Here is a 25,028-nt window from a genome sequence, read left to right on the forward strand (position 1 = left end):
ATTACTGTGCATAATTATTAGGCAACTTAACAAAAAAATATATATACCCATTTCAATTATTTATTATTACCAGTGAAACCAATATAACATCTCAACATTCACAAATATACATTTCTGACATTCAAAAACAAAACAAAAACAAATCAGTGACCAATATAGCCACCTTTCTTTGCAAGGACACTCAAAAGCCTGCCATCCATGGATTCTGTCAGTGTTTTGATCTGTTCACCATCAACATTGTGTGCAGCAGCAACCACAGCCTCCCAGACACTGTTCAGAGAGGTGTACTGTTTTCCCTCCTTGTAAATCTCACATTTGATGATGGACCACAGGTTCTCAATGGGGTTCAGATCAGGTGAACAAGGAGGCCATGTCATTAGATTTCCTTCTTTTATACCCTTTCTTGCCAGCCACGCTGTGGAGTACTTGGACGCGTGTGATGGAGCATTGTCCTGCATGAAAATCATGTTTTTCTTGAAGGATGCAGACTTCTTCCTGTACCACTGCTTGAAGAAGGTGTCTTCCAGGAACTGGCAGTAGGACTGGGAGTTGAGCTTGACTCAATCCTCAACCCGAAAAGGCCCCACAAGCTCATCTTTGATGATACCAGCCCAAACCAGTACTCCACCTCCACCTTGCTGGCGTCTGAGTCAGACTGGAGCTCTCTGCCCTTTACCAATCCAGCCACGGGCCCATCCATCTGGCCCATCAAGACTCACTCTCATTTCATCAGTCCATAAAACCTTAGAAAAATCAGTCTTGAGATATTTCTTGGCCCAGTCTTGACGTTTCAGCTTGTGTGTCTTGTTCAGTGGTGGTCGTCTTTCAGCCTTTCTTACCTTGGCCATGTCTCTGAGTATTGCACACCTTGTGCTTTTGGGCACTCCAGTGATGTTGCAGCTCTGAAATATGGCCAAACTGGTGCCAAGTGGCATCGTGGCAGCTGCACGCTTGACTTTTCTCAGTTCATGGGCAGTTATTTTGCGCCTTGGTTTTTCCACACGCTTCTTGCGACCCTGTTGACTATTTTGAATGAAACGCTTGATTGTTCGATGATCACGCTTCAGAAGCTTTGCAATTTTAAGAGTGCTGCATCCCTCTGCAAGATATCTCACTATTTTGGACTTTTCTGAGCCTGTCAAGTCCTTCTTTTGACCCATTTTGCCAAAGGAAAGGAAGTTGCCTAATAATTATGCACACCTGATATAGGGTGTTGATGTCATTAGACCACACCCCTTCTCATTACAGAGATGCACATCACCTAATATGCTTAATTGGTAGTAGGCTGTCGAGCCTATACAGCTTGGAGTAAGACAACATGCATAAAGAGGATGATGTGGTCAAAATACTCATTTGCCTAATAATTCTGCACTCCCTGTAATACTGTACCCTTATTTCCCTACACTAATCAACCACTCCCCCTTTTGGGTTCTGGAGTAGCGTGTACTCGAAAAGCGCCTCGATACCTCGTCAGTGGTAGTAAGCGCTTGATAAATACAATTACAACAGTAAGGAAACAGAAAGATGTCCATCTCTGAAGATGTTAACTTCAACTAAGAATAATATGCTGGCCGAAGAAAACTCAAACTTGTGCAGTATGAACATAAGACGCTAGCCTACTACGTGGCTCATTTGTACATCGACGTCAGATAAACGGTTTTTATTGACGTCACTTGTGTACAGCCCCTGTCATAAAAGTCACTCAACTGTCCCCGCCCAGCACCAGGCAGGAGCCACCCGACAGAGGACGTTGCTTACGCACTGCGCACAGTATGGGAAGTAGCTGTACGTAATTTCTCCTCGCTGCTAAGGGTCATTCCTCTAATGTAAACAAGTCATCCTTCCTAATGCCATTCCCAAGTACTGTCGTTGTGGCCCCGGGCGGCTCTGTGAGCACTTCCGGTGCCGCGCACGTGCCGGCGCTCTGTCTGCTTCCTAGCCTGTATCTCCCTCACCAAGGGTAACGGTGCAACCCACAGCGGGCACACCCCTGGTGAAAGGTCAGTCCCGCTTCACTCTCCGAAGAAAGGTGGATCTAACACCCCGGTGCCCCGGGCGCTTACTCTCGCAGTGAAACAGCGGCGTGTGTGATCTACTTCTCTGTCCACTTCAGTCAAGGGACTACTTCTAACGGGGATCGCTCACTGGCAAGGGGGTGAAACTACTGTAACCTGCCCCATACTGCCCGTGCGTGTCATTGCTAAGGGTATCCTGGGGGAAGGGGTAGAGCCGGTAGCCCGGTTTGTCACCTCCCTACTTAAATTACTTCCTTCATTAATATCGTTCAGATCCCGCCTCCCTCCTCGCTGGTGGAAGAGCGGAGTATGCAGAGTTCAACTTATTTTTACTCTTTTCAGTGGAGTGGATCCGGCCCCTTCCCTGGTGGAAGATAAGCCCTTCCCTTGTGTACTTGTGCACCTGTAACAACGGCCCCAACAGCTTTATAAAAGCCTGGCCCTCCTCCCCGGTATTATGTTTCTCTATCTTGCTTATCACAGCAGCTTCACCTCTGTTTGTTTTACTGATAGCGAGGACGTGCATTTAGCTCTTATCTCCGTCGCATCCCATCCTTTAAGTTGTTTGCAGTTTTTCAGAACAAGTTTTTTTTCTACTCCTGGAGCCCTACTCACCCTCCTTGTTATCCGTGCATGTGTGTTTTTTGGTATTTCCTCTGCAGTTAAGATTTCTTCTCTACTCTTTTTAGTGTGTTCCAGTGCATACATCGCCCCGCGCATATTCTAACTTGTGGAATATCCATCAGGCACATTGTGGTCTACAGCGTGTGGAATACTATGGGCATTTGGACTCGAGTAGGACTCTTGGGTTCAATGTTTTACTACATGCACAGGAAGAGGACGGTGTACGCCGATCATGTTGGGGGTGGAGAGAAGCGCAGAAGAGATCGTGATGACCACTGGAGAGATGGCACCAACCGTTTCCATGACTATGAACTTAAACTAGTACAGGTCATGTTTCGACATGGAGCAAGGACACCCTTAAAACCTATTCCACACAAAGAGCAGGTGAGGTGCATCTCCTATGATAAGATAATTTTGCTTCTTCCTTAAATTTGTTTTTTCTCACATACTGCTAAGTGAGCAACGTCTGCACATCCTGGACTATAGAAGTTGGGGTGACTTGCATCGATTCCACAACATTTCTGCACCCTTGTACGCTTGGTTAAGAAGCACTTATTAGCATTATTTAACAACTACATAACTGCATCTTCAGATTGGCAACAGTTGGTTCTATAGCTGTCATTTTCCCTGGCTCCTCTTCGAGATAGTCATCAAGTGTGCTTGGTTTAATTTCCCTTAAGCTGATTACATTTTGAACAAATGTGCGTCAAAATACAACTCTTACGTGCTATACGTAAGGAGTGCTGGTTTGATTGTACAATTATAAATGCAATTTGCAAAATGAAAGCACACAGACGTTATACATTACAACTGAAGGTTACGGACAATGCGAGACACCTGAACCATAAATCAGCTTGAGCAAATATAGCAGTATACCTATACTTTGAACATTTTGTAAAAGTGATACTATTGTATATATTTGCCTGCACTTCATATTAAAAAGCTACATTCACTATGTGGCAGCGGTTTACCACAAATACACAACAGAAGGCACTAATTATAGGGCTCTTATGGCCTTTTTCTTTGGAGGGTAGGTAGAACACTAACAGCTTGTATATCCTTCAACCTGTAATTCGGGTAGTTTGTTAGTGCGATGGTGTTTATCTCTCGTTGCTTTTTGGTCCACTTTTATCATCCAAGGAACCGTGAATCCAATGAACAATAGCCAACACGTGTTTCGTCATCAAGACTTTCTCAAGGCATACATTTGAAAAAGTAGTATCCCAGTAAGAAAGCGAGAATCCTGTTAGTAAGGTAACACAAATTGTTAGGCTGTCTTGCCAAATACTGACTGGTTAATGAGTCTTGCAAGCATACACGTCCATGATAAGCTGCAACGGGTTCGTACCATGTAGTGAGAGGAAGTGTGTAAACAGGTCGTGCTATCGGGATTGATGACGACACATGTGTCGGCTGTTGTTCATTGGATTCATGGTTCCTTGGATGAATAACATTTCAACTGTTTACAGATGCTGATTCGGAACTTTGATTGATACACTCTACCAAGAAATTGACTTTATGGGCTATTGTGGTGAGCCTTGGTAATTCAGTATCAAATTTCTCTGTGTTGATTGGGTGCTGTACCAGTTTGGCACCCTCTGAGCACTATCTGTGATCTCTTAACGCTATTTCCCAAAAATATTATACACACATTTAGGAAGTGCGACCTGTAAGCAAAGCCACCTTTTCCATATTTCCGTGAAGTGTTAATTAGTACAACGATAAATGTGGGGAAAAGGCTTCTGAATTGTTTGCGTCGTCGTTTTGTCAAAAACAGACATACACTCCAGCGCCAACTGTTTTTTAAGCACCTATTGTTCTTCATGATGTGCAGGCATTTTTATGTTCAGAAGAATTAACTCTGTAATTTTTTTAAGCAAAACTCTGTTGGTTTTATTCTATCATCTTTAATTACTGGTTTGTATATATCAGTCATCGGCTATAGGTTGTGTGTTGGCCTAGCTGCGCTTCTAATGGTCTGTTTCAGTTGCTATAATGCTCTAGATTGATTAAGAACCTATCCCGGGATACGGTTGGTGTGTGTTTGGCAGGCTGTGCATAATGTCGCCTGCGCATAGGCAAGTAGTTAAGCAATACTTGTTTTCGTATGTAGGCGTAGGCTTTTGGAACATAGTTACATCTAGGATCACAGGATATTATATACACGTGTTATGGAGAACAGTGAGTGAGTTGCCTATTGAATTACTGTAGTGGTGTGGAGAGTGGAAACCTGCAGGGACCAGAGAAAATTCGGAATTTACAGTGATAGAGTGGGGAGTTTTAATCTTTGATGTTCTGTTATGCAGAGGAAATAAAATGGCACCTACTGGCATTTTAGTTACTGTGCAGGTAGGACATGTGGAAGTGACTGTTTTACTAGCTTTTGTGCAGGTCCCCAAGTATCTGAGCTGCCACGTGATGGACAGGAAATTATGAAACATTCAGTAGCTGTGTAACTAACCGAAGGCACAATTAATTTAGGATTTATCAAATCCATACAGCCTCCCTGTTGTTTTGCAGGAAATAAATAAAAGTAACATTGACATTAATTCTATATTTGCCATTAGTAACAGGCTGTTTGAAGAGACCGCCAGACTGAGATGCAAGAGTTTTTTAAACTCTCATGCATCCACCAATAATTCCAGTTCCCTGCGCTCATGACGTAGTGTGATAACGAATTTCCATCAGTCACTTACATGAAAAAAAAAATCATTCTTTAAAGGGTATAGTATTCTACCAGTACAGTTGTTTGTTTTAATATTTTATCACGTTTGTCCTGTTGAGTTTATCTGCATTTTCCATTGAACACTTTTTTGCTTCCACTGCTTTATCACAGATGAGTCATGTGTGTTACAGATGGAGGTTCAGGGGTGCAGGTCTGTTACTTTGCAACCATTCAGCAAGCCCCCTTTGAGTATTCAGGGAAATATCAGCCGAAGTATCACTTTGCACACTGACGATTTCCACTACCGCAGTCATGTGCTCGTCCAACAACTTTCAAGGACTTTTCCTCTCGGGAATTGAATAAGTCTCTTGTGTCATTTCATCAGCTACAAATGTGTTCTTCATAGAAGGTTGATGATGCATTTCCCTTAAAAGTTTCTGTCTTATGAGATGTTTCATATGATCTTGGTGTTGTCCCGCCGTCACCTTGCTCCTTCTCTTGTTGGTGACTTTCATAGGCCAGGTGTTGAAAATTATAATGAATATTTGTCTTTCAAAAGCATAAAGTCCCCCACATAGATGTCGGCTTGATGGGCACCCCATCTGCCCCTTTTGTCATTGTTGGGTTTCTCCTTTCCTCAAATTCGGTATGGCACTACAAAGAGTGCATCAAAGAAGCGGTACAAGATGGTGACCTATAACCGCGCCTGGCGGTCGGTGTGTCGAGGTGTAGAGAATAGGCAGATGCATCTGAATACTTGGGAATTGCAAGCTCTAAGTTAATTACCTTTTCTTCCATTAAGCTTTTAGGCCACTCGACCACTTGGGAGCGATGGTCGGATGCTTGATGCAAAGTGTCTTCAGGTATCCCTAGATTTCCCAGTCCTGGATTGGCTTTGGCAGTCTCTATTGCATGCAGCATTCTGGTTGAAGACATAATTTCTCTAAGTTGTTCATCACTGCTTTGGCTGATGTCGAGTTGGCGACCTGTACCTTTTGGCATGTGTAGAACTTCTCTTTTATGAGGAACAGCTTCTTTACTTCTGGTGTGCAGCAGCAGTCGGGGCTGACACTCTCCCATGGTTTTATGCACAGTTCTTTTGAAAGGAAGGTCTTTTCCATGCCTCACAGCCAGGGGCAATATTGTAGCTCTTTCTCTGCCAGCATGTCCACCTCTAGAATCTGCCCGTTTTTCCAATTTGCATTTTTTTTTCTTGTCAATCAATTTGTAGAAGAAAAACACAAAACCTGTAAAGTCTAAAGTGTTTAATGCAAAATTGCCTGCAAGCAATCGAAAAATAATGCAAGACAGTTGCCATTTCAATGGACTAGAGCTTCGCCCTTGATCATTTGGTACATGTATTGCTAAATTCCATACAATGTTTACTCTTTTTATTGTGTTGCGTGACTGCTCAGCTGTCACTTGGTTTGATGTGATCATCAGGAAAAAGAGCTTCAAGTAGCACTACTGGGATAGTAGCTTCAACTCCAGCCACGTATTGCTGGACATCCTTACAGGATTTCGCTGGGCAGAAGTGCTTGCACTGGTAAAGGGTTTGTTGCACTCCTGTTGACTCACAAGGGATTTTTTTTTTCACCCACTATGACTGGCGCATTCAAATGTATTGATGCTGCGACATCATACATGCTGCATAGTTTTAAACATAAAAATGCTGGGTTTCCATTTTACTGCTCCTGCTGGGCACGGTGTTGCAGCTGATTCATTGCTATCTGGTGGAGCAGTGGGCCTAACTTCCAGAATCAGAGTATCCCCTTCTAGGAGGCTGGCCTGGCTTATCGTGGGTACCTGATGGTATTTACACCTTGTGCCAGGTCCAGTTATCCCTTATTAGTAGATTTGTAGTGCTCTAGCAGCTTAGGCTGATAGAGGTAGCTATAGCAGAGCAGCTTAGGCTGAACTAGGAGACATGCAAAGCTCCCACTATACCACTTTTTTCATATAGGTACTATATCATAAGAAACACAATACACAGGGTTACTAAAAATAAATGTACTTTATTTTAGTGACAATGTGCCAAAAATATCTCAGAGGAAACACTCCCTTAGGAGGTAAGTAAAACACACAAAATATACACACAAACCAAAATCAGGTAAGTAAAACAGTCAGAAAATAGTGCAAACACTGTAGAATACAATAGGATGCAGTAGGGCTAGGGGCAACACAAACCATATACTAAGAAAGTGGAATGCGAACCACAAATGGACCCCTAGGTTAGTGTAGTGTGTAGAGGTTTGCTGCTGGGAGTGTAAGAAAACACTAAGGGTGTCCGAGATACCCCACCCCAAGACCCTAGAAAGTAGGAGTAAAGTACTACTCTTTCCCCAAAAACGCACTACACTCGTGATAGCGAATTTTGCAAAGACCACAACAGACTGCAACGCACTGAAGACGGATTCCTGGACCTGAGGACCAGCACAGGAAGGGGACCAAGTCCAAGAGTCGGGAAAGTGTCCCCAGACGAAGGTGCAAAATTGCCACCTCCTGATGGAAGAAACTGAAGATTCTGCAACATCGAAAGTTGCTAGGAACTTCTCCTCCATGCGAAAGATGTCCCACGGAGTGCTGGAGGATGCAGAATTGTTTCTTTGGCAAAAGACCGCAAACAAGCCTTGCTAGCTGCAAGAGTCGCAGTTGAAGAAAAAAGGTGCTGCCCGGGCCCAGGAAGGAACAGGATGTCTACTCTTGGGAGAGGAAACAGAGGGGGCCCTCAGCAATGTAGAGAGCCCACGCACAAGAAGGCAGCACCTGCAGAAGTCCTTGAACACAGGTTTAGGAAGACTGAGCACAGCGGTCGTCTCAACACTACAAAAGAGGCTCCCACGAAGCCGTAGGTCAACTCTGGGAGTTGAGCAATGCAGGATGGAGTGCTGGGGACCTGGGCTTGGCTGTGCCCGAAGGATTCCTTGGAAAGGTGCACAGAAGCCCTAGCAGCTGCAGTTCACGCGGTGCACAGGATTACTGTAGGAAGTTGGCTCTGTATGTGCTATTTCAAAGTAAGGAATAGCATGCACAGAGTCCAAGGGTTCCCCTTAGAGGTAAGATAGTGGCAAAAAGAGATAATACTAATGCTCTATTTTGTGGTAGTGTGGTCGAGCAGTAGGCTTATCAAAGGAGTAGTGTTAAGCATTTGTTGTACATACACACAGGCAATAAATGAGGAACACACACTCAGAGACAAATCCAGCCAATAGGTTTTGTTATAGAAAAATATATTTTCTTAGTTTATTTTAAGAACCACAGGTTCACATTCTACATGTAATATCTCATTTGAAAGGTATTGCAGGTAAGTACTTTAGGAACTTTGAATAATTACAGTAGCATATATACTTTTCACATAAAACACAAATAGCTGTTTTAAAAGTGGACACAGTGCAATTTTCACAGTTCCTGGGGGAGGTAAAGTATTGTTAGGTTTTGCAGGTAAGTTCACCACCTACGGGGTTAAGGTTGGGGTCCAAGGTAGCCCACTGTTGGGGGTTCAGAGCAGCCCCAAAGTTACCACACCAGCAGCTCAGGGCCGGTCAGGTGCAGAGGTCAAAGAGGTGCCCAAAACACATAGGCTTCAATGGAGAGAAGGGGATGCCCCGGTTCCAGTCTGCCAGCAGGTAAGTACCCGCGTCTTCAGAGGGCAGACCAGGGGGGTTTTGTAGGGCACCGGGGGGGACACAAGTCCACACAGAAAGTACACCCTCAGCAGCGCGGGGGCGGCCGGGTGCAGTGTGCAAACAAGCGTCGGGTTCTCTGTAGGTTTCAATGGGAGACCAAGGGGTCTCTTCAGCGGTGCAGGCAGGCAAGGGGGGGGGCTCCTCAGGGTAGCCACCACCTAGGCAAGGGAGAGGGCCTCCTGGGGGTCACTCCTGCACTGAAGTTCCGTTCCTTCAGGTGCTGGGGGCTGCGGGTGCAGGGTCTTTTCTTGCCGTCGGGATCTTAGAGTCAGGCAGTCGCGGCCAGGGGGAGCATCGGGATTCCCTCTGCAGGCGTCGCTATGGGGGGTCAGGGGGGACAACTTTGGTTACTCACGGTCTCGGAGTCGCCGTAGGGTCCTCCCTGAGGTGTTGGTTCTCCACCAGTCGAGTCGGGGTCGCCGGGTGCAGTGTTGCAAGTCTCACGCTTCTTGCGGGGATTTGCAAGGGTCTTTAAATCTGCTCCTCTGTAACAAAGTTGCAGTCTTTTTGGAACAGGGCAGCTGTCCTCGGGAGTTTCTAGTATTTCTTGAAGCAGGGCAGTCCTCTGAGGATTCAGAGGTCGCTGGTCCTGGGGAAAGCGTCGCTGGAGCAGGTTTCTTTAGAAGACAGGAGACAGGCCGGTAGGACTGGGGCCAAAGCAGTTGGTGTCTTCTTTTCTTCTTCTGCAGGGGTCTTTCAGCTCAGCAGTCCTCTTCTTCTTGTAAGTTGCAGGAATCTAAATTCTTAGGTTCAGGGGAGCCCTTAAATACTAAATTTAAGGGCGTGTTTAGGTCTGGGGGGGTTAGTAGTCAATGGCTACTAGCCCTGAGGTTGGGTACACCCTCTTTGTGCCTCCTCCCAAGGGGAGGGGGTCACATTCCTATCCCTATTGGGGGAATCCTCCATCTTCAAGATGGAGGATTTCTAAAAGTCAGAGTCACCTCAGCTCAGGACACCTTAGGGGCTGTCCTGACTGGCCAGTGACTCCTCCTTGTTTTTCTCATTATCTCTCCTGGACTTGCCACCAAAAGTGTGGGCTGTGTCCAGGGGGCGGGCATCTCCACTAGCTGGAGTGCCCTGGGGCATTGTAACACGAAGCTTGAGCCTTTGAAGCTCACTGCTAGGTGTTACAGTTCCTGCAGGGGGGAGGTGTGAAGCACCTCCACCCAGAGCAGGCTTTGTTTCTGTCCTCCGAGAGCACAAAGGCTGTCACCGCATGGGGTCAGAAACTCGTCTCTCAGCAGCAGGCTGGCACAGACCAGTCAGTCCTGCACTGAACAATTGGGTAAAATACAGGGGGCATCTCTAAGGTGCCCTCTGTGTGCATTTTTTAATAAATCCAACACTGGCATCAGTGTGGGTTTATTATTCTGAGAAGTTTGGTTCCAAACTTCCCAGTATTCAGTGTAGCCATTATGGAGCTGTGGAGTTCGTTTTTGACAGACTACCAGACCATATTCTCTTATGGCTACCCTGCACTTACAATGTCTAAGGTTTTGCTTAGACACTGTAGGGGCATAGTGCTCATGCACCTATGCCCTCACCTCTGGTATAGTGCACCCTGCCTTAGGGCTGTAAGGCCTGCTAGAGGGGTGACTTACCTATTCCACAGGCAGTGTGAGGTTGGCATGGCACCCTGAGGGGAGTGCCATGTCGACTTAGTCATTTTCTCACCACCAGCACACACGAGCTGGCAAGCAGTGTGTCTGTGCTGAGTGAGGGGTCCCTAGGGTGGCATAAGACATGCTGCATCCCTTAGAGACCTTCCCTGGCATCAGGGCCCTTGGTACCTGGGGTACCAATTACAAGGGGCTTACCTAGGTGCCAGGGTTGTGCCAATTGTGGAAACAATGGTACATTTTAGGTGAAAGAACACTGGTGCTGGGGCCTGGTTAGCAGGGTCCCAGCACACTTCTCAGTCAAGTCAGCATCAGTATCAGGCAAAAAGTGGGGGGTAACTGCAACAGGGAGCCATTTCTTTACACAAGCCCCCCCAGCCCAAAGGCCAGGAGACTCCGCCAAAGCTGGGAGAGTCTTCCTAGTATGTCAGGCGAGGAAGAGTAGAGGAAATAGGCTGGTTTGTTGCAGGGCCTACTCTGCCTTACATCCTCCTGTTCAGGTCATTCCCTCTGGGGAACTGACCCACTTCCACAGTGATAGGACCTAGTCTGAATTGCCTCTTGTCTGTGTCTTTAATGTCTCCACCCATTCTCTCTATTTTGGGGTTAGAGGTATCCACCTCTGCTAATCTTATTTTAGTCAGGGTCACCCCTAGCTTACCCAAAGAGGTTACCCAGAGCTGGAGTAACCCCACCATGACCAAGAGGGTCAGGGGGCCTATCTTGCTATTTGGCATGGGGTCTGACCACCATGCCAAGGATAGTGCAGCCATAAAGGCTAACACCCAGCAGAGGCCACTGACAGCTGTCAGTGCCCAGAACCACACCTTTAGCTCTTCACCTACAAAGGAAGGGGCTAAGTTACAGGTTTCTTTGGGTTCAGGGTGCCTGTCTGCTGTATTAGAGTGGGGGGTTACCACATCTTGTAGTAAACACCCTTCTTCCACTCTTTCTTCTGTTAGCTGAGGAGCCACCCACTCAGGCTTAACAGTTGCCTGACTAGCCAGGACTTCTTGTGGGTCAGGTTGGACTTTACCAGTGCCACTTTTGGAGTTCTCCCCTACTGGAGCAGAGCAGAATCTCCTTGGCTTGCTGGAACCTTGGCTAAAGGTTGTCCACCCTTCCTACACTGTTTTCTTTTCTCTTTCTTCTGGGGCCTACTTGCATTTACTGCAGAGGCAGGAACTCCAGAATCCTTGGGAGAGGACTGGCACTGGTAAAGTTCCTCTCTTGGGCTCTGACTAACCTCTGGGTAGTCATTTCCAAGGAGACCATCAAGGGGGAGGTCTGTACTGACTACCACCCTTCTCCAGCTAAAAGTCCCACCCACTTCTATGGGCACAAAAGCCACAGGCCTATCAGTGACCCTGTCTGGGCTAACTCTTACTCTGGCCATCTCACCTGGGATGTACTGGTTTGAGAACACCAGCCTGTCATGCACAATAGTGTGACTGGCACAAGTGTCTCTCAGGGCAGTGGCTGGGATTCCATTCACCTGTAGGTGGTGGAAGTGTCTACTTCCCTCTGGAATCTCCAACTCACCTGTTGGGCCCTTTTTCCAGTTGAAGGCTATGAAGACCTCCTCATCTGAGGAGTCATCCCCAATGGCTACACTGGTCACCCCTGGGATTTTGCTAGGGGGTTTGTTTTTGGGACAAGAAGTGTCCTTGGTGTGGTGCCCTGTCTGTCTACAGTTTTGGCACCATGCCTTAGTGGCATCCCAGTTCTTACCCTGGTACCCACCTTGGTTTTGGGTTGTGTCTCGGAGCCCACCCACCTGTTCTGGTTTTTGGGGGCCTATAGAGGACTCTTTTTCTTTGTTTCTAGTGTCACCCACTTTCTCCTGGGGAATCTTTGTAACCCCTTTCTTTTGGTCACCCCCAGTGGAAGTTTTGGTTACCCTAGTCTTGACCCAGTGGTCTGCCTTCTTTCCCAATTCTTGGGGAGAAATTGGACCTAGGTCTACCAGATACTGATGCAACTTTTCATTGAAGCAGTTACTTAAAATGTGTTCTTTCATAAACAAATTATAAAGCCCAACATAGTCATGCACTTCATTTCCAGTTACCCAACCATCCAGTGTTTTCACTGAGTAGTCTACAAAATCAACCCAGGTCTGGCTCGAGGATTTTTGAGCCCCCCTGAATCTAATTCTATACTCCTCAGTGAAGAATCCAAAGCCCTCAATCAGGGTTCCCTTCATGAGGTCATAGGATTCTGCATCTTTTCCAGAGAGTGTGAGGAGTCTATCCCTACACTTTCCAATGAACATTTCCCAAAGGAGAGCACCCCAGTGAGATCTGTTCACTTTTCTGGTTACACAAGCCCTCTCAAAAGCTGTGAACCATTTGGTGATGTCATCACCATCTTCATATTTAGTCACAATCCCTTTAGGGATTTTTAACATGTCAGGAGAATCTCTGACCCTAGTTATGTTGCTGCCACCATTGATGGGTCCTAGACCCATCTCTTGTCTTTCCCTTTCTATGGCTAGGATCTGTTTTTCCAAAGCCAATCTTTTGGCCATCCTGGCTAACTGGATGTCCTCTTCACTGGGATTATCCTCAGTGATTTCAGAGAGGTGGGTCCCTCCTGTGAGGGAAACAGCCTCTCTGACTATTATGTTTGGAGACAGGGCTTGAGAGGCCCTGTTCTCCCTAGTTAGGACTGGTAGGTGGGAATTTTCCTCCCAGTCACTATCTTCATCCTCTGTTATACCATCCTCAGAGGGGTTGGCTCTGTCAAACTCTGCCAAAAGCTCCTGGAGCTGTAGTTTGGAAGGTCTGGGGCCCATTGTTATTTTCTTTAATTTACAGAGTGACCTTAGCTCCCTCATCTTAAGATGGAGGTAAGGGGTGATGTCGAGTTCCATCACATTCACATCTGTACTAGACATTATGCTTCTAAAAGTTGGAATACTTTTTAAGAATCTAAAACTAGTTCTAGAATCTAATTCAAACTTTCACAAAACTTTTAAACTCTAAAAGAAATGCTAACAGGGACTAACACAAAGCCCTAGCAGGACTTTTAAAAATTTAGAAAAATTGTTAAAATTGCAAAAATAAATTTTTAATGACAATTTTTGGAATTTGTCGTGTGATCAGGTATTGGCTGAGTAGTCCAGCAAATGCAAAGTCTTGTACCCCACCGCTGATCCACCAATGTAGGAAGTTGGCTCTGTATGTGCTATTTCAAAGTAAGGAATAGCATGCACAGAGTCCAAGGGTTCCCCTTAGAGGTAAGATAGTGGCAAAAAGAGATAATACTAATGCTCTATTTTGTGGTAGTGTGGTCGAGCAGTAGGCTTATCAAAGGAGTAGTGTTAAGCATTTGTTGTACATACACACAGGCAATAAATGAGGAACACACACTCAGAGACAAATCCAGCAAATAGGTTTTGTTATAGAAAAATATATTTTCTTAGTTTATTTTAAGAACCACAGGTTCAAATTCTACATGTAATATCTCATTTGAAAGGTATTGCAGGTAAGTACTTTAGGAACTTTGAATAATTACAGTAGCATATATACTTTTTACATAAAACATAAATAGCTGTTTTAAAAGTGGACACAGTGCAATTTTCACAGTTCCTGGGGGAGGTAAAGTATCGTTAGGTTTTGCAGGTAAGTTCACCACCTACGGGGTTAAGGTTGGGGTCCAAGGTAGCCCACCGTTGGGGGTTCAGAGCAACCCCAAAGTTACCACACCAGCAGGTCAGGGCCGGTCAGGTGCAGAGGTCAAAGAGGTGCCCAAAACACATAGGCTTCAATGGAGAGAAGGGGATGCCCCGGTTCCAGTCTGCCAACAGGTAAGTACCCGCGTCTTCGGAGGGCAGACCAGGGGGGTATTGTAGGGCACCGGGGGACACACAAGTCCACACAGAAAGTACACCCTCAGCAGCGCGGGGGCGGCCGGGTGCATGTGCAAACAAGCGTCGGGTTCTCTGTAGATTTCAATGGGAGACCAAGGGGTCTCTTCAGCGGTGCAGGCAGGCAAGGGGGGGGCTCCTCGGGGTAGCCACCACCTGGGCAAGGGAGAGGGCCTCCTGGGGGTCACTCCTGCACAGAAGTTCCATTCCTTCAGGTGCTGGGGGCTGCGGGTGCAGGGTTTTTTCCAGCCGTCGGGACTTTAGGTTCAGGCAGTCGCGGTCAGGGGGAGCCTCAGGATTCCCTCTGCAGGCGTCGCTGTGGGGGCTCAGGGGGGACAACTTTGGTTACTCACGGTCTCGGAGTCGCCGGAGGGTCCTCCCTGAGGTGTTGGTTCTCCACCAGTCGAGTCGGGGTCGCCGGGTGCAGTGTTGCAAGTCTCACGCTTCTTGCGGGGATTTGCAGGGGTCTTTAAATCTGCTCCTCTGTAACAAAGTTGCAGTTCTTTTGGAGCAGTGCCGCTGTCCTCAGGAGTTTCTTGTCTTTCTTGAAGCAGGGCAGTCCTCAGAGGATTCAGAGGTCGCTGGTCCCTTGGAAAGCGTCGCTGGAGCAGGTTTCTTTGGAAGGCAGGATACAGGACGATAAGTCTGGGGCCAAAGCAGTTGGTGTCTTCTGTTTTTCCTCTGCAGGGGTTTTTCAGCTCAGCAGTCCTCTTCCTGTAGTTTCAGGAATCTAAAGTTTTAGGTTCAGGGAAGCCCTTAAATACTAAATTTAAGGGCGTGTTTAGGTCTGGGGGGTTAGTAGCCAATGGCTACTAGCCCTGAGGGTGAGTACATCCTCTTTGTGCCTCCTCCCAGGGGGAGGGGGTCACATCCCTAATCCTATTGGGGGAATCCTCCATCTGCAAGATGGAGGATTTCTAAAAGTTAGAGTCACTTCAGCTCAGGACACCTTAGGGGCTGTCCTGACTGGCCAGTGACTCCTCCTTGTTTTTCTCATTATTTTCTCCGGCCTTGCCACCAAAAGTGGGGGCCGTGGCCGGAGGGGGCGGGCAACTCCACTAGCTGGAGTGTCCTGCGGTGCTGGAACAAAGGGGTGAGCCTTTGAGGCTCACCGCCAGGTGTTACAGCTCCTGCCTGGGGGAGGTGTTAGCATCTCCACCCAGTGCAGGCTTTGTTACTGGCCTCAGAGTGACAAAGGCACTCTCCCCATGGGGCCAGCAACATGTCTCTAGTGTGGCAGGCTGCTGGAACCAGTCAGCCTACACAGATAGTCGGTTAAGGTTTCAGGGGGCACCTCTAAGGTGCCCTCTGGGGTGTATTTCACAATAAAATGTACACTGGCATCAATCAATCAATCACGATATTTATAAAGCGCGCTATGTACCCGTCAGGGTTTCGAGGCGCTGGGGGGAAAAGGGGGGGGGGGGGTGGAGGTGTGCTGCAGTTAGCGGTCGAAGAGCCAGGTTTTGAGGAGTCTCCTGAAGGTGAGGAGGTCCTGGGTCTGGCATAGAGATGTGGGGAGAGAGTTCCAGGACTTGGCGGCGAGGAAGGAGAAGGATCTGCCGCCGCAGGTCTTGCGCTGGATTCGGGGGACGACGGCGAGGGCGAGGTTGGCGGATCGAAGTTGACGTGTGGGAGCGTAGAAATTGAGTCTGGAGTTGAGGTAGGAGGGTCCGGCGTTGTGAAGTGCCTTGTGAGCGTGGGTGAGGAGTTTAAAGGTGATCCTCTTCTCCACCGGGAGCCAGTGGAGTTCCCTCAGGTGAGGGGAGATGTGACATCGGCGGGGTATGTCGAGGATCAGTCGGGCGGAGGCATTTTGGATACGCTGGAGTCGTTTGATGTCTTTGGTTGGGATGCCTGTGTAGAGTGCGTTGCCGTAGTCAAGTCTGCTGCTGACGAGGGCTTGGGTCACCATCTTTCTGGTCTCTGTTGGAATCCACTTGAAGATTCTGCGGAGCATGCGGAGGGTGTTGAAACAGGAGGAGGAGACGGTGCTGACCTGTTTGGACATGGTGAGTGCAGAGTCCAGGATGAAGCCGAGGTTTCTTGCGTGGCTGGCAGGGGTGGGTGGGGGTCCGAGGTCGGCGGGCCACCATGAGTCGTTCCAGGCCGAAGGAGAGCGCCCGAGGATGAGGATTTCCGTCTTGTCGGAGTTGAGTTTCAGGCGACTATTGTTCATCCATTCGGCGATGGATTTTAGTCCTTCGTGGAGGTTTGTTTTGGCGGTGAGTGGGTCTTTGGTCAGGGAGAGGACGAGCTGGGTGTCGTCGGCGTAGGAGTTGATGCTGAGGTGATGCTGGCGGGCCAGTTTTGCGAGGGGGGCCATGTAGACGTTGAACAAAGTAGGGCTGAGGGAGGATCCTTGGGGGACGCCGCAGATGAGGTTGGTGGCTTTGGAGCAAAAGGGGGAGAGTCGGACTCTGAGTTCTGTCGGAGAGAAAGGATGAGATCCAGTGGAGGGCTTTGTCTTGGATGCCGGCTTCCTGGAGGCGGGTCAGTAGGGTCCGGTGGCAGACTGTGTCAAAAGCGGCTGATAGGTCGAGGAGGATGAGGGCCGAGTTTTCGCCGTCTGATGTCATCTGTGGCGGCGAGGAGAGCAGTCTCCGTGCTGTGGTTTCGTCTGAATCCGGATTGTGAGGGGTCCAGGATGGAGTTGTCTTCGAGGAAGTGGGTGAGTTGTGTGTTGACGATCTTCTCGATGACTTTTGCTGGAAAAGGGAGGAGAGAGATCGGGCGGAAGTTTTTGAGATCGTTGGGGTCGGCCTTGGGTTTCTTGAGGAGGGGTTGGATTTCAGCGTGTTTCCAGCTGTCCGGGAAGGTGGCGGAAGTGAAGGAGAGGTTGATGATCTTGCGGAATTTGGGGGCGATGGTGGCGTTGGCTGTGTTGAAAACATGATGAGGGCATGGGTCCGTGGGGGAGCCTGAGTGGATGGTGTTCATGGTTGCCATGGTTTCTGCGTCGTCCACGTGGGTCCAGGCGGTGAGGCGGCAGTCGCGGTTGGAGACGTCGGGGGGGGGGGGGGATCTGGCGGTGGGCCGGTGTTGAAGCTGTTGTGGATGGTAGCGATTTTCTGGTGGAAGAAGGTGGAGAGGTCGTCGCAGAGTTTCTGGGAGGGCGGGATGTCGTTGGCTTTTGGATTTGAGAGTTCTTTCACGATGCCGAAGAGTTCTTTGCAGTCGTGGGCGTTGTTGTTGATGCGTTCGGTGAAGTGGGCGCGCTTGGCGACGCGGATCCGTTGGTGGTGTTCACGGTTTGCGTCTTTGAGGGAGGCGAGGTTGTCGGGCGTGCGTTCTAGGATCCATTTCTTTTTGAGCTTCTGACAACGGCTTTTGGAGGTGGTCAGTTCGTCTGTGAACCAGGCTGGTTTTTTCTTTCCTTGGTTGGCGGTGGGCTTCTGGAGTGGGGCTAAGGTGTTGGCGCAGTCGAGGATCCATTGATGGAGGTTGATGGCGGCTGTGCTCGGGTCGGTCGCGTCGGGTGGAGGGTTTTTAACGAGGGTGCTGGTCAGTTGGTCTTGGGTGACTTTGCCCCAGCGGCGGTAGGGGGGTAGATGGATGCGGTGCTGCTCGGTAATTTTCTTATAGGAGAAAAGGACGCATCAGTGGGCATTTATTGTGCTGAGAAGTTTGATACCAAACTTCCCAGTTTTCAGTGTAGCCAGTATGGTGCTGTGGAGTTCGTGTTTGACAAACTTCCAGACCATATACTCTTATGGCTACCCTGCACTTACAATGTCTAAGGTTTGGCTTAGACACTGTAGGGGCACAGTGCTCATGCACTGGTGCCCTCACCTATGGTATAGTGCACCCTGCCTTAGGGCTGTAAGGCCTGCTAGAGGGGTTACTTATCTATACTTGCATAGGCAGTGAGAGGCTGGCATGGCACCCTGAGGGGAGTGCCATGTCGACTTACTCATTTTGTTCACACCAGCACACACAAGCTGGCAAGCAGTGTGTCTGTGCTGAGTGAGGGGTCTCCAGAGTGGCATAAGACATGCTGCAGCCCTTAGAGACCTTCCCTGGCATCAGGGCCCTTGGTACCAGAGGTACCAGTTACAAGGGACTTACCTGGATGCCAGGGTGTGCCAATTGTCGATACAAAAGTACAGGTTAGGGAAAGAACACTGGTGCTGGGGCCTGGTTAGCGGGCCTCAGCACACTTTCAATTCAAAACATAGCATCAGCAAAGGCAAAAAGTCAGGGGGTAACCATGCCAAGGAGGCATTTCCTTACAGGTGGTATACCATATACCCAGGAACTGTAAGTTAAATGATGCTACTAGTGGGCCTGCAGCACTCATTGTGCCTCCCACTCAAGTGGTACTTTAAAACCTATCCCAGGCCTGCCATTGCAGCCTGAATGAAGTTTTAAACTGCCATGGCAACTTGGCATTTAAAGCCTAAAAGTCCCTTTTTAGAAAATATATCACCCCTAAGGTAGGTCATACATAGCCTATAGCACAGGGTGCTGTGTAATTAAAATGTTGGATATGCACTTTTGAGTTTTACATGTCCTGGTAGTGAAAAGCTCTTAAATTTGTTTTTCACTACTGTGAGACCTGCCCATCATATATGATAACTTTGGGGATTCCTTATGACATTTAATAAGCTGTAATTTTCAATTGGGAGCAGGTGATTGTCATGCTTGGTATCTATGAAATTGTAATGATAAACCCTTTTTAATGGTAAAATCAAATTGTTCATTATAATTTTGAAAATGCCACTTTTAGAAAGTTAAAAGAATAGATAATGGACTGAATGCTGAACAGTGTCAAACATTTACCCCAGTCAACAATCTGGGCCTAAATTGTTTTTTGCCCATCATGCCACCCCAGTTTTGATGCAGCCATATGCAAATCAGTCTTCACCCTGCTTCTCCACGTGTAAGCCCCCACACCACCCTCATTGTTCGTCGCACTGTGGCTTGGAACTTGTGGTGCACAAACCTAATGTACACGTTAAGTGCTGGGGCTGTTAGGAATCCAGCAGAACATGAAAACACTGCCTGCCAACTCATAAAAGATGCTCCCAGGTAATCATAAGATCACAATAGGTGTTTTACAAAACAGCCAAAGAAATGAATACATAACTAACTTGCCCCTCATCCATTACACTGGACTGAACTTTTATTCAGCACTGTACCTTGCACTGCAGTCAATTGGTGGGGTGGATAGGTAGTTGTTACACTGCTGTACTCTTCATTCCATCGGAACAGCAGAATCTTAACAGTGTCTCAATCCTGTTCCCTCTGTCAGCTGGTGTGTCTCCTGGTAGTCTAATTTCTAAGTAGTATGTTCAGCAGTGCCTTATGGTTATATATGTCCCAGCTCTGGTTCTCTTTGTCACCGCCATCTCCCTGGTAACCATCCATTTTCTAGCAGACCGTTTTGTTTATACAGTTGTTTCTCACAGTTAAAGATCTTTCCGCCCTAGTACCCCCATCATTTGTCTCACCTGAAGGTTTCCCTCCTTGGGCAGATGTTTTTGTACTGTCAACTACCCATAGTTTGCTTGGTTTGCTACAAAGTATTTGTTTGCCTCACTGACCCTGCCCTTCCCAGCTGCATGTGATATCAGAAACACCCTATATTTGCATTTACTTCTAAATGAGTAAATGTCGCCTCTTGAATTTTATTTCTTCTGCCTTAAGTCGAAAATGGGACAGCAAAGTATGCTGGCACTGTACATTACATCATTCCTCCGACTTCCCCAAGCATGGATTTGCAGGACCTGTTCTGTCCCTAGATCCCTAGTGACTCTGTCTGGGTGCACGTCAGCATGTCTCTGTATCAGTGCAAGGTGACTTGTCTGCCTCTGTGTTACAAATGGAAGGATGTGTCTTTAGCAGTGTAGGTTGAGAGTAGCGTCTGAGTACATGGTGAGAGATGTACATTTTTGGTGCAGGGTGAAGGGTATGCCATTGTGACTGCAGAGTGAGCAGTGTTCCTGACTGCAGGGTGAGTGGTGTGCAGGTTGAATGCAGGGTGGGGGTGCAGAGTGTCTAAGTGCAGTGTGATCTGTGTGTTTGCGGGGTGAGAGATGAGTATTTGGAGTGGATGTTGAGTGGTGCATCTCATGAGTGCATGGTAAGTGTGCCTTTGTGAGATTACACTGAACAGTGTGCCTGCATGGGTGCAGGGTGAGCAATGTGAGTGTAGGCTGAATGGTGTGCATTGTGAGTGCAGAATAAAGGAACTGCTTGTGCGAGTGTAGAATGGGTCATGTGTGAGTGTTTGGTTAGTAGTGTGCCTGTGAACATTGTACCTGCATTGGTGAATCATGTGCCTGAGTGCAGGATATCAGTGAGTAATGTGAGTGTGTTTGAATGTAAGGTAATCAGTCTGTCTCCGTAAGTTTATGCTAAGTGGTGGTCTGGGAGAGTGGTGTGCCTTTGTGAGTGCAGGGTGCAGCACATTAAAGCCAACACCTATTGGTATTGCCAATACATGTAATATATATTTTCTATCAATTCATATGAATAGATGCAAGCCCACGAGGTAAAATAAAACAACAACAAAAACTTGAAGATAACAACTAATGAACAGGTGCCAGAATCTTCTCATTGGAAGGAATGTAAGAAGTCCTTGACAATGTGAAACAATTAACACCAACAGGAGCTAACTCTCTACTTTATAAAATCCTTGCTTTGTTGTGCCAACCTCATAACGAGGTGATGCTTTACTAACATACTTGAGTAAATGTGCATAGTACTACATGTAGTTGCCTTGCCAAAGTGCATTTAAAATGTGTACGTTTGCAGGAACATTAAGGTTTTAATGGTTTTTCAACCCAAAATGAAAATACATAGCAAATGATTAATAAAACGTAACAGCATATGTTAAAAAAAACAGAAACATAAGCATTTACGTACTAAAAACATATGTAATAAGACGCGTGTATGGGTAAATCTTCTTTCTCACATTGATATGTTCATTTTTATGTTAACTGATGTTTGTAAAGTTAAATGTACATTCTTGAAAACCCGTCTGGCGCTAACTCTTAAAATGGCATCTATCAACAGTAAGTTGATCTGCAAGAGGGGAGCAAAGCTTCAGTTTCATGGTAAAGAGCCACATTTTCAGTTTTTTTCTAAAACTGAATTCTGCTCCATAGCTCCCTTGCCAGTATCCTGAATACTCTGCCTCCTGCTCTCTTCACTTTAAATTTCAGAATAGCGAACAAAGCCACTGTTTGTGACCTCAGGGGACGCCTGCGTCACTGGTTCTATTTTCCTGGCCATTCAATCTATTGGCCTGGAAATGTGACCCTGTGTTGTTTAAAGTCCTGTAAACTGTAGAGGTGGCTTTAAACATAATGGGTCTGTGGACTGATAACCAGTGTAGTTGGCTCAGAAAGGATGAGACACTATGAACCTTTCTTAAGTTGAATCTACTGCAGCCTCTGTGCGTCTTTCAGGGGATGTTAATTTAGATTGAATTACAGAAGTCAAATCGGGAGAGGATGAATACATTAGCAGCACCAATCCTCTGAGGAAAAGTGAGAAATGAAAAATGTGCAAATGTGGAAGAGGCATGGCTTAATTATGAAGAGATAAGTGTGATAAGATCTACGTTAGTGTTAAACTGTACCCCAGGGTCCCAGGCTTGGTGAGCTGGTGTGGGGCAAGTCCCTTGGCGGTCGGGGGCCCCTTGTGTCCCAGCTTTCATATTATTTGCAGTTACCACAATTTCAGACTTGGATTGGAAGATTTTTTCTAAGACTTTATCCATCAATCACTTCACTGTCTCCAAAGTCCTAGGTTAGTCTGAGGCTGTCCAGGTCTTGAGTATCTTCAGCATGCGTAATTATGGTAATCCCATAGAAGATAGATCACAACAGACTGGTACCTTGATTATGGGTTTTCATGCAGGGATTTTCTGCATACTGTAGAAGGCCTGGATCCACTGAGCTCTTACTTCTCAGAAGTGATTCTGCTGACAAGTCTCGTGAGAGAGGCTTCACTTTGGACTGGAATGTTAACTTCATAGTTGAAGGAACACTAGCTCCAGTAGAATCTTTCTATGATGCGGCAATGTCATACCTGCAAAGTAATATATGCTATATTAGATATAGTAGAGAGTGCTGGGAGCTTTTGTGTCCCATGCTTTAAATCTGGCCTTTTGTTGGTGCTCTGTTGCTGTGAAAAGAGGAGGACGCTGTTCTGTGGTAATGTCTTTGTCAGTCTGCTTCTGTTGTTGAATATATTGTTCTTTTTGGTTTTTATGGCAGGTGGAGTGGCCTTCTTCCATATTAGATGCACCTGAACGGACTCAGTTCAATTACATAGTCACTAGTTTAACCGGTGGGCCACAGCCTCCCTCCAGCCTTGAGGAGCGATACAGGTCTACCACGCTTAAGGTGAGCGCAACACAAGCCTTTGATCGGCACCTTCATCCATAAAACCGCACCCTTTGCTCATTCTTTGATTTTTGATCTCCTTTTTCTAGGGTGGTACGTTTGCTGGTCAGCTCACGACAGTTGGAATGATGCAAATGTTTAGGCTTGGTGAAAGGCTGAGACAGAGCTATGTTGAGGAACAGAACTTTCTTTCTCCGGTTTTCAAACCCTCAGAGGTGTTGTAAGTTGCATAGTAGCTGAGATTTTAATTTTCAATTTTATTGAAGAAACAGTGCCTTGTGGTGTGTGGTTTTTTTTTTTTTTCTTTTTCTCTAGACCTACATGAAGTACCAGAAATAAAGAAAGGTCTTTTCATATTTCTTGATGTATCACGATGGGTGTAGCTAATGTCTTTTTTTTGGATTATGCAACAAAGAGAATCATACTAGCTGGCAAGGTTACATTAATTATGGGTCAATAAAATACATCTCAGGGGACTTTGTGTGTGATTTAAAACAAATCATGGGCACAGGCTGTAGTCTACAGTTTAGCTAGTGCACTGTTTCGACACATATAGGCACTGAGACAAAATTGGCCTGTGTGCTTCAGAAAATGGACCAAACATTATTTAAAATGGTATTTACCAAAAGCACATCGTGATAGCTAAGGAGAGTAAAACAACATGAGGGAGGGAGGAAAGAAATGAAATGTAGTGAACTCAAACGCAGAATGTCAAAAAAAGTGGATAAGGAAAACATGTTAAAATGGAGCACCAGAATGGAAAAAGATTTCTTAGCTAAGTATTGTCCTGGACAGTATTAGTTGCCTGTTTTACAATCGCCCATGTCATGGAGCAGATTAAGGCATGTCTTTGCCCTTCCATGTCACCCACTGAGAGAACCATAGCAGTCCTACACTCTGAAATGGTCCAGTCTTGTATCAGTTTCCTACCACAAATAAAGTAGGTGATTACACAGGTGATGCTAACAGACTGTGTTGTATGCAGCCTTTCCTCTTCTCTACATGCTACTTGATTTGCCCTCATTGGTGATCATTGTTAATTTATCCAAAATCACATGAAATCCATAATTTTATGACCTACATTATGTCACCATTTTTCCTTGGTGAATGGTTCTTTTAGCATTTCTTCATTTATTTCAATGTGCAGGTAAAGAATTGTAATCCTGAAAAGCCATTTTTACCAAAGGTAGCAAATGAGTGATCATAAATCTATCAAATTGTATTGGAGAAATGCTCAGCTACTTTCCATCAAAAGGCATTCTGTGATTTGCCTATAGCTTTACCACTACCCCAACAGTTCTTTACCAAATTTGACGTTTGCCTAGCTTACCAAGCTAAGGCCTGGCATGCTAGATTTTGAGTAGTTCTGTGCATGGAGTTAAAAAGTTAGGGGACGCTGGTCAAAAAGACACCAGAAACTTTGCTTGCATCTACAGTCAAAACCACAGAATGGATTTGCACCCAACATGGCATAAAAGCAGATCTTTACTCAGAAAAGTGATTTGTTGGTTTGGTGTACATCTATCCAGAAGATTTTGTGGTATTTGACAGTGTTATGTGTTTTTGTAAGCATGCAAAAAGTTGCAAGGGTATCCTGGCGCTGAGCAGGTGTATATGCCTAGCCCTGCCTGTGCTAGGTTGGTTAATTGAAAAGTTAGTTCTTCAGCTTCTTGAGATTTCAGGAAGAGATGAGGAGGGTCTGATGTGAAGTTGGAGGCCGTTTCACGCTTTAGGAGTGATGTAAAATAACTCCAGTCCTCCTGATCTAGTTCTGTGTATGATTGGAATGTGTGTGAGTAGAAGTCCTATGGAATGGAGGTGTGTCGCTGGTTAATGGAAGATGTGGCTGATCAGGTAGGTAGGGCTTAGCAGGTGTGGTGCCTTCAATGAATGTGTGAGGAGTTTGAAATTTGTGTCTAATGCTTTTAATCCTTTGAAGGGTTAACACTTTTGTATATTTTAGTCCATAAATTAAAATAATAATAAAAAAAAAAAGTACAGAGACCTTCCATTGGACAAGTAGAAGTAAATGCTCCTGTTGTTCATTTTGGATCTCCTGGTTGCAGGACTGAGAATCTGGACACAAATGTCCTGTTTGTCTGGCTGCAAGGCATCAATGTCTCTTTCAGCTGCCTTGCAGGACGCTGAAGTATGGTTCATATGTCCCAAATAAAAGGTAATTTCGATAAGGGGT

The 25,028-nt window shown here is 46.4% G+C and overlaps 1 protein-coding gene across 4 annotated transcripts in view; it reads left to right on the forward strand.

Annotated features, from left to right (window-relative positions):
• The first annotated feature begins 1,764 nt into the window (after positions 1-1,764).
• Positions 1,765-25,028, forward strand: part of ACP6 (acid phosphatase 6, lysophosphatidic) — a 148,526-nt gene continuing 125,262 nt past the window's right edge. The window contains exons 1-4 of one of the 4 annotated variants that reach the window (XM_069202621.1): positions 1,765-1,785; positions 2,715-3,023; positions 22,706-22,834; positions 22,924-23,054. In XM_069202621.1, coding sequence (XP_069058722.1) covers positions 2,793-3,023; positions 22,706-22,834; positions 22,924-23,054 — 491 coding nt within the window. In that variant the 5' untranslated portion in view covers positions 1,765-1,785; positions 2,715-2,792. Of the gene's footprint in view, positions 1,786-1,863; positions 2,030-2,051; positions 2,188-2,714; positions 3,024-22,705; positions 22,835-22,923; positions 23,055-25,028 lie in introns of those variants that run through there. The other 3 variants (XM_069202619.1, XM_069202622.1, XM_069202620.1) reach the window with 3 other exon arrangements.

The sequence above is a fragment of the Pleurodeles waltl genome, chromosome 8 (assembly GCF_031143425.1).
Source record: "Pleurodeles waltl isolate 20211129_DDA chromosome 8, aPleWal1.hap1.20221129, whole genome shotgun sequence".
NCBI lineage: Eukaryota > Metazoa > Chordata > Amphibia > Caudata > Salamandridae > Pleurodeles > Pleurodeles waltl.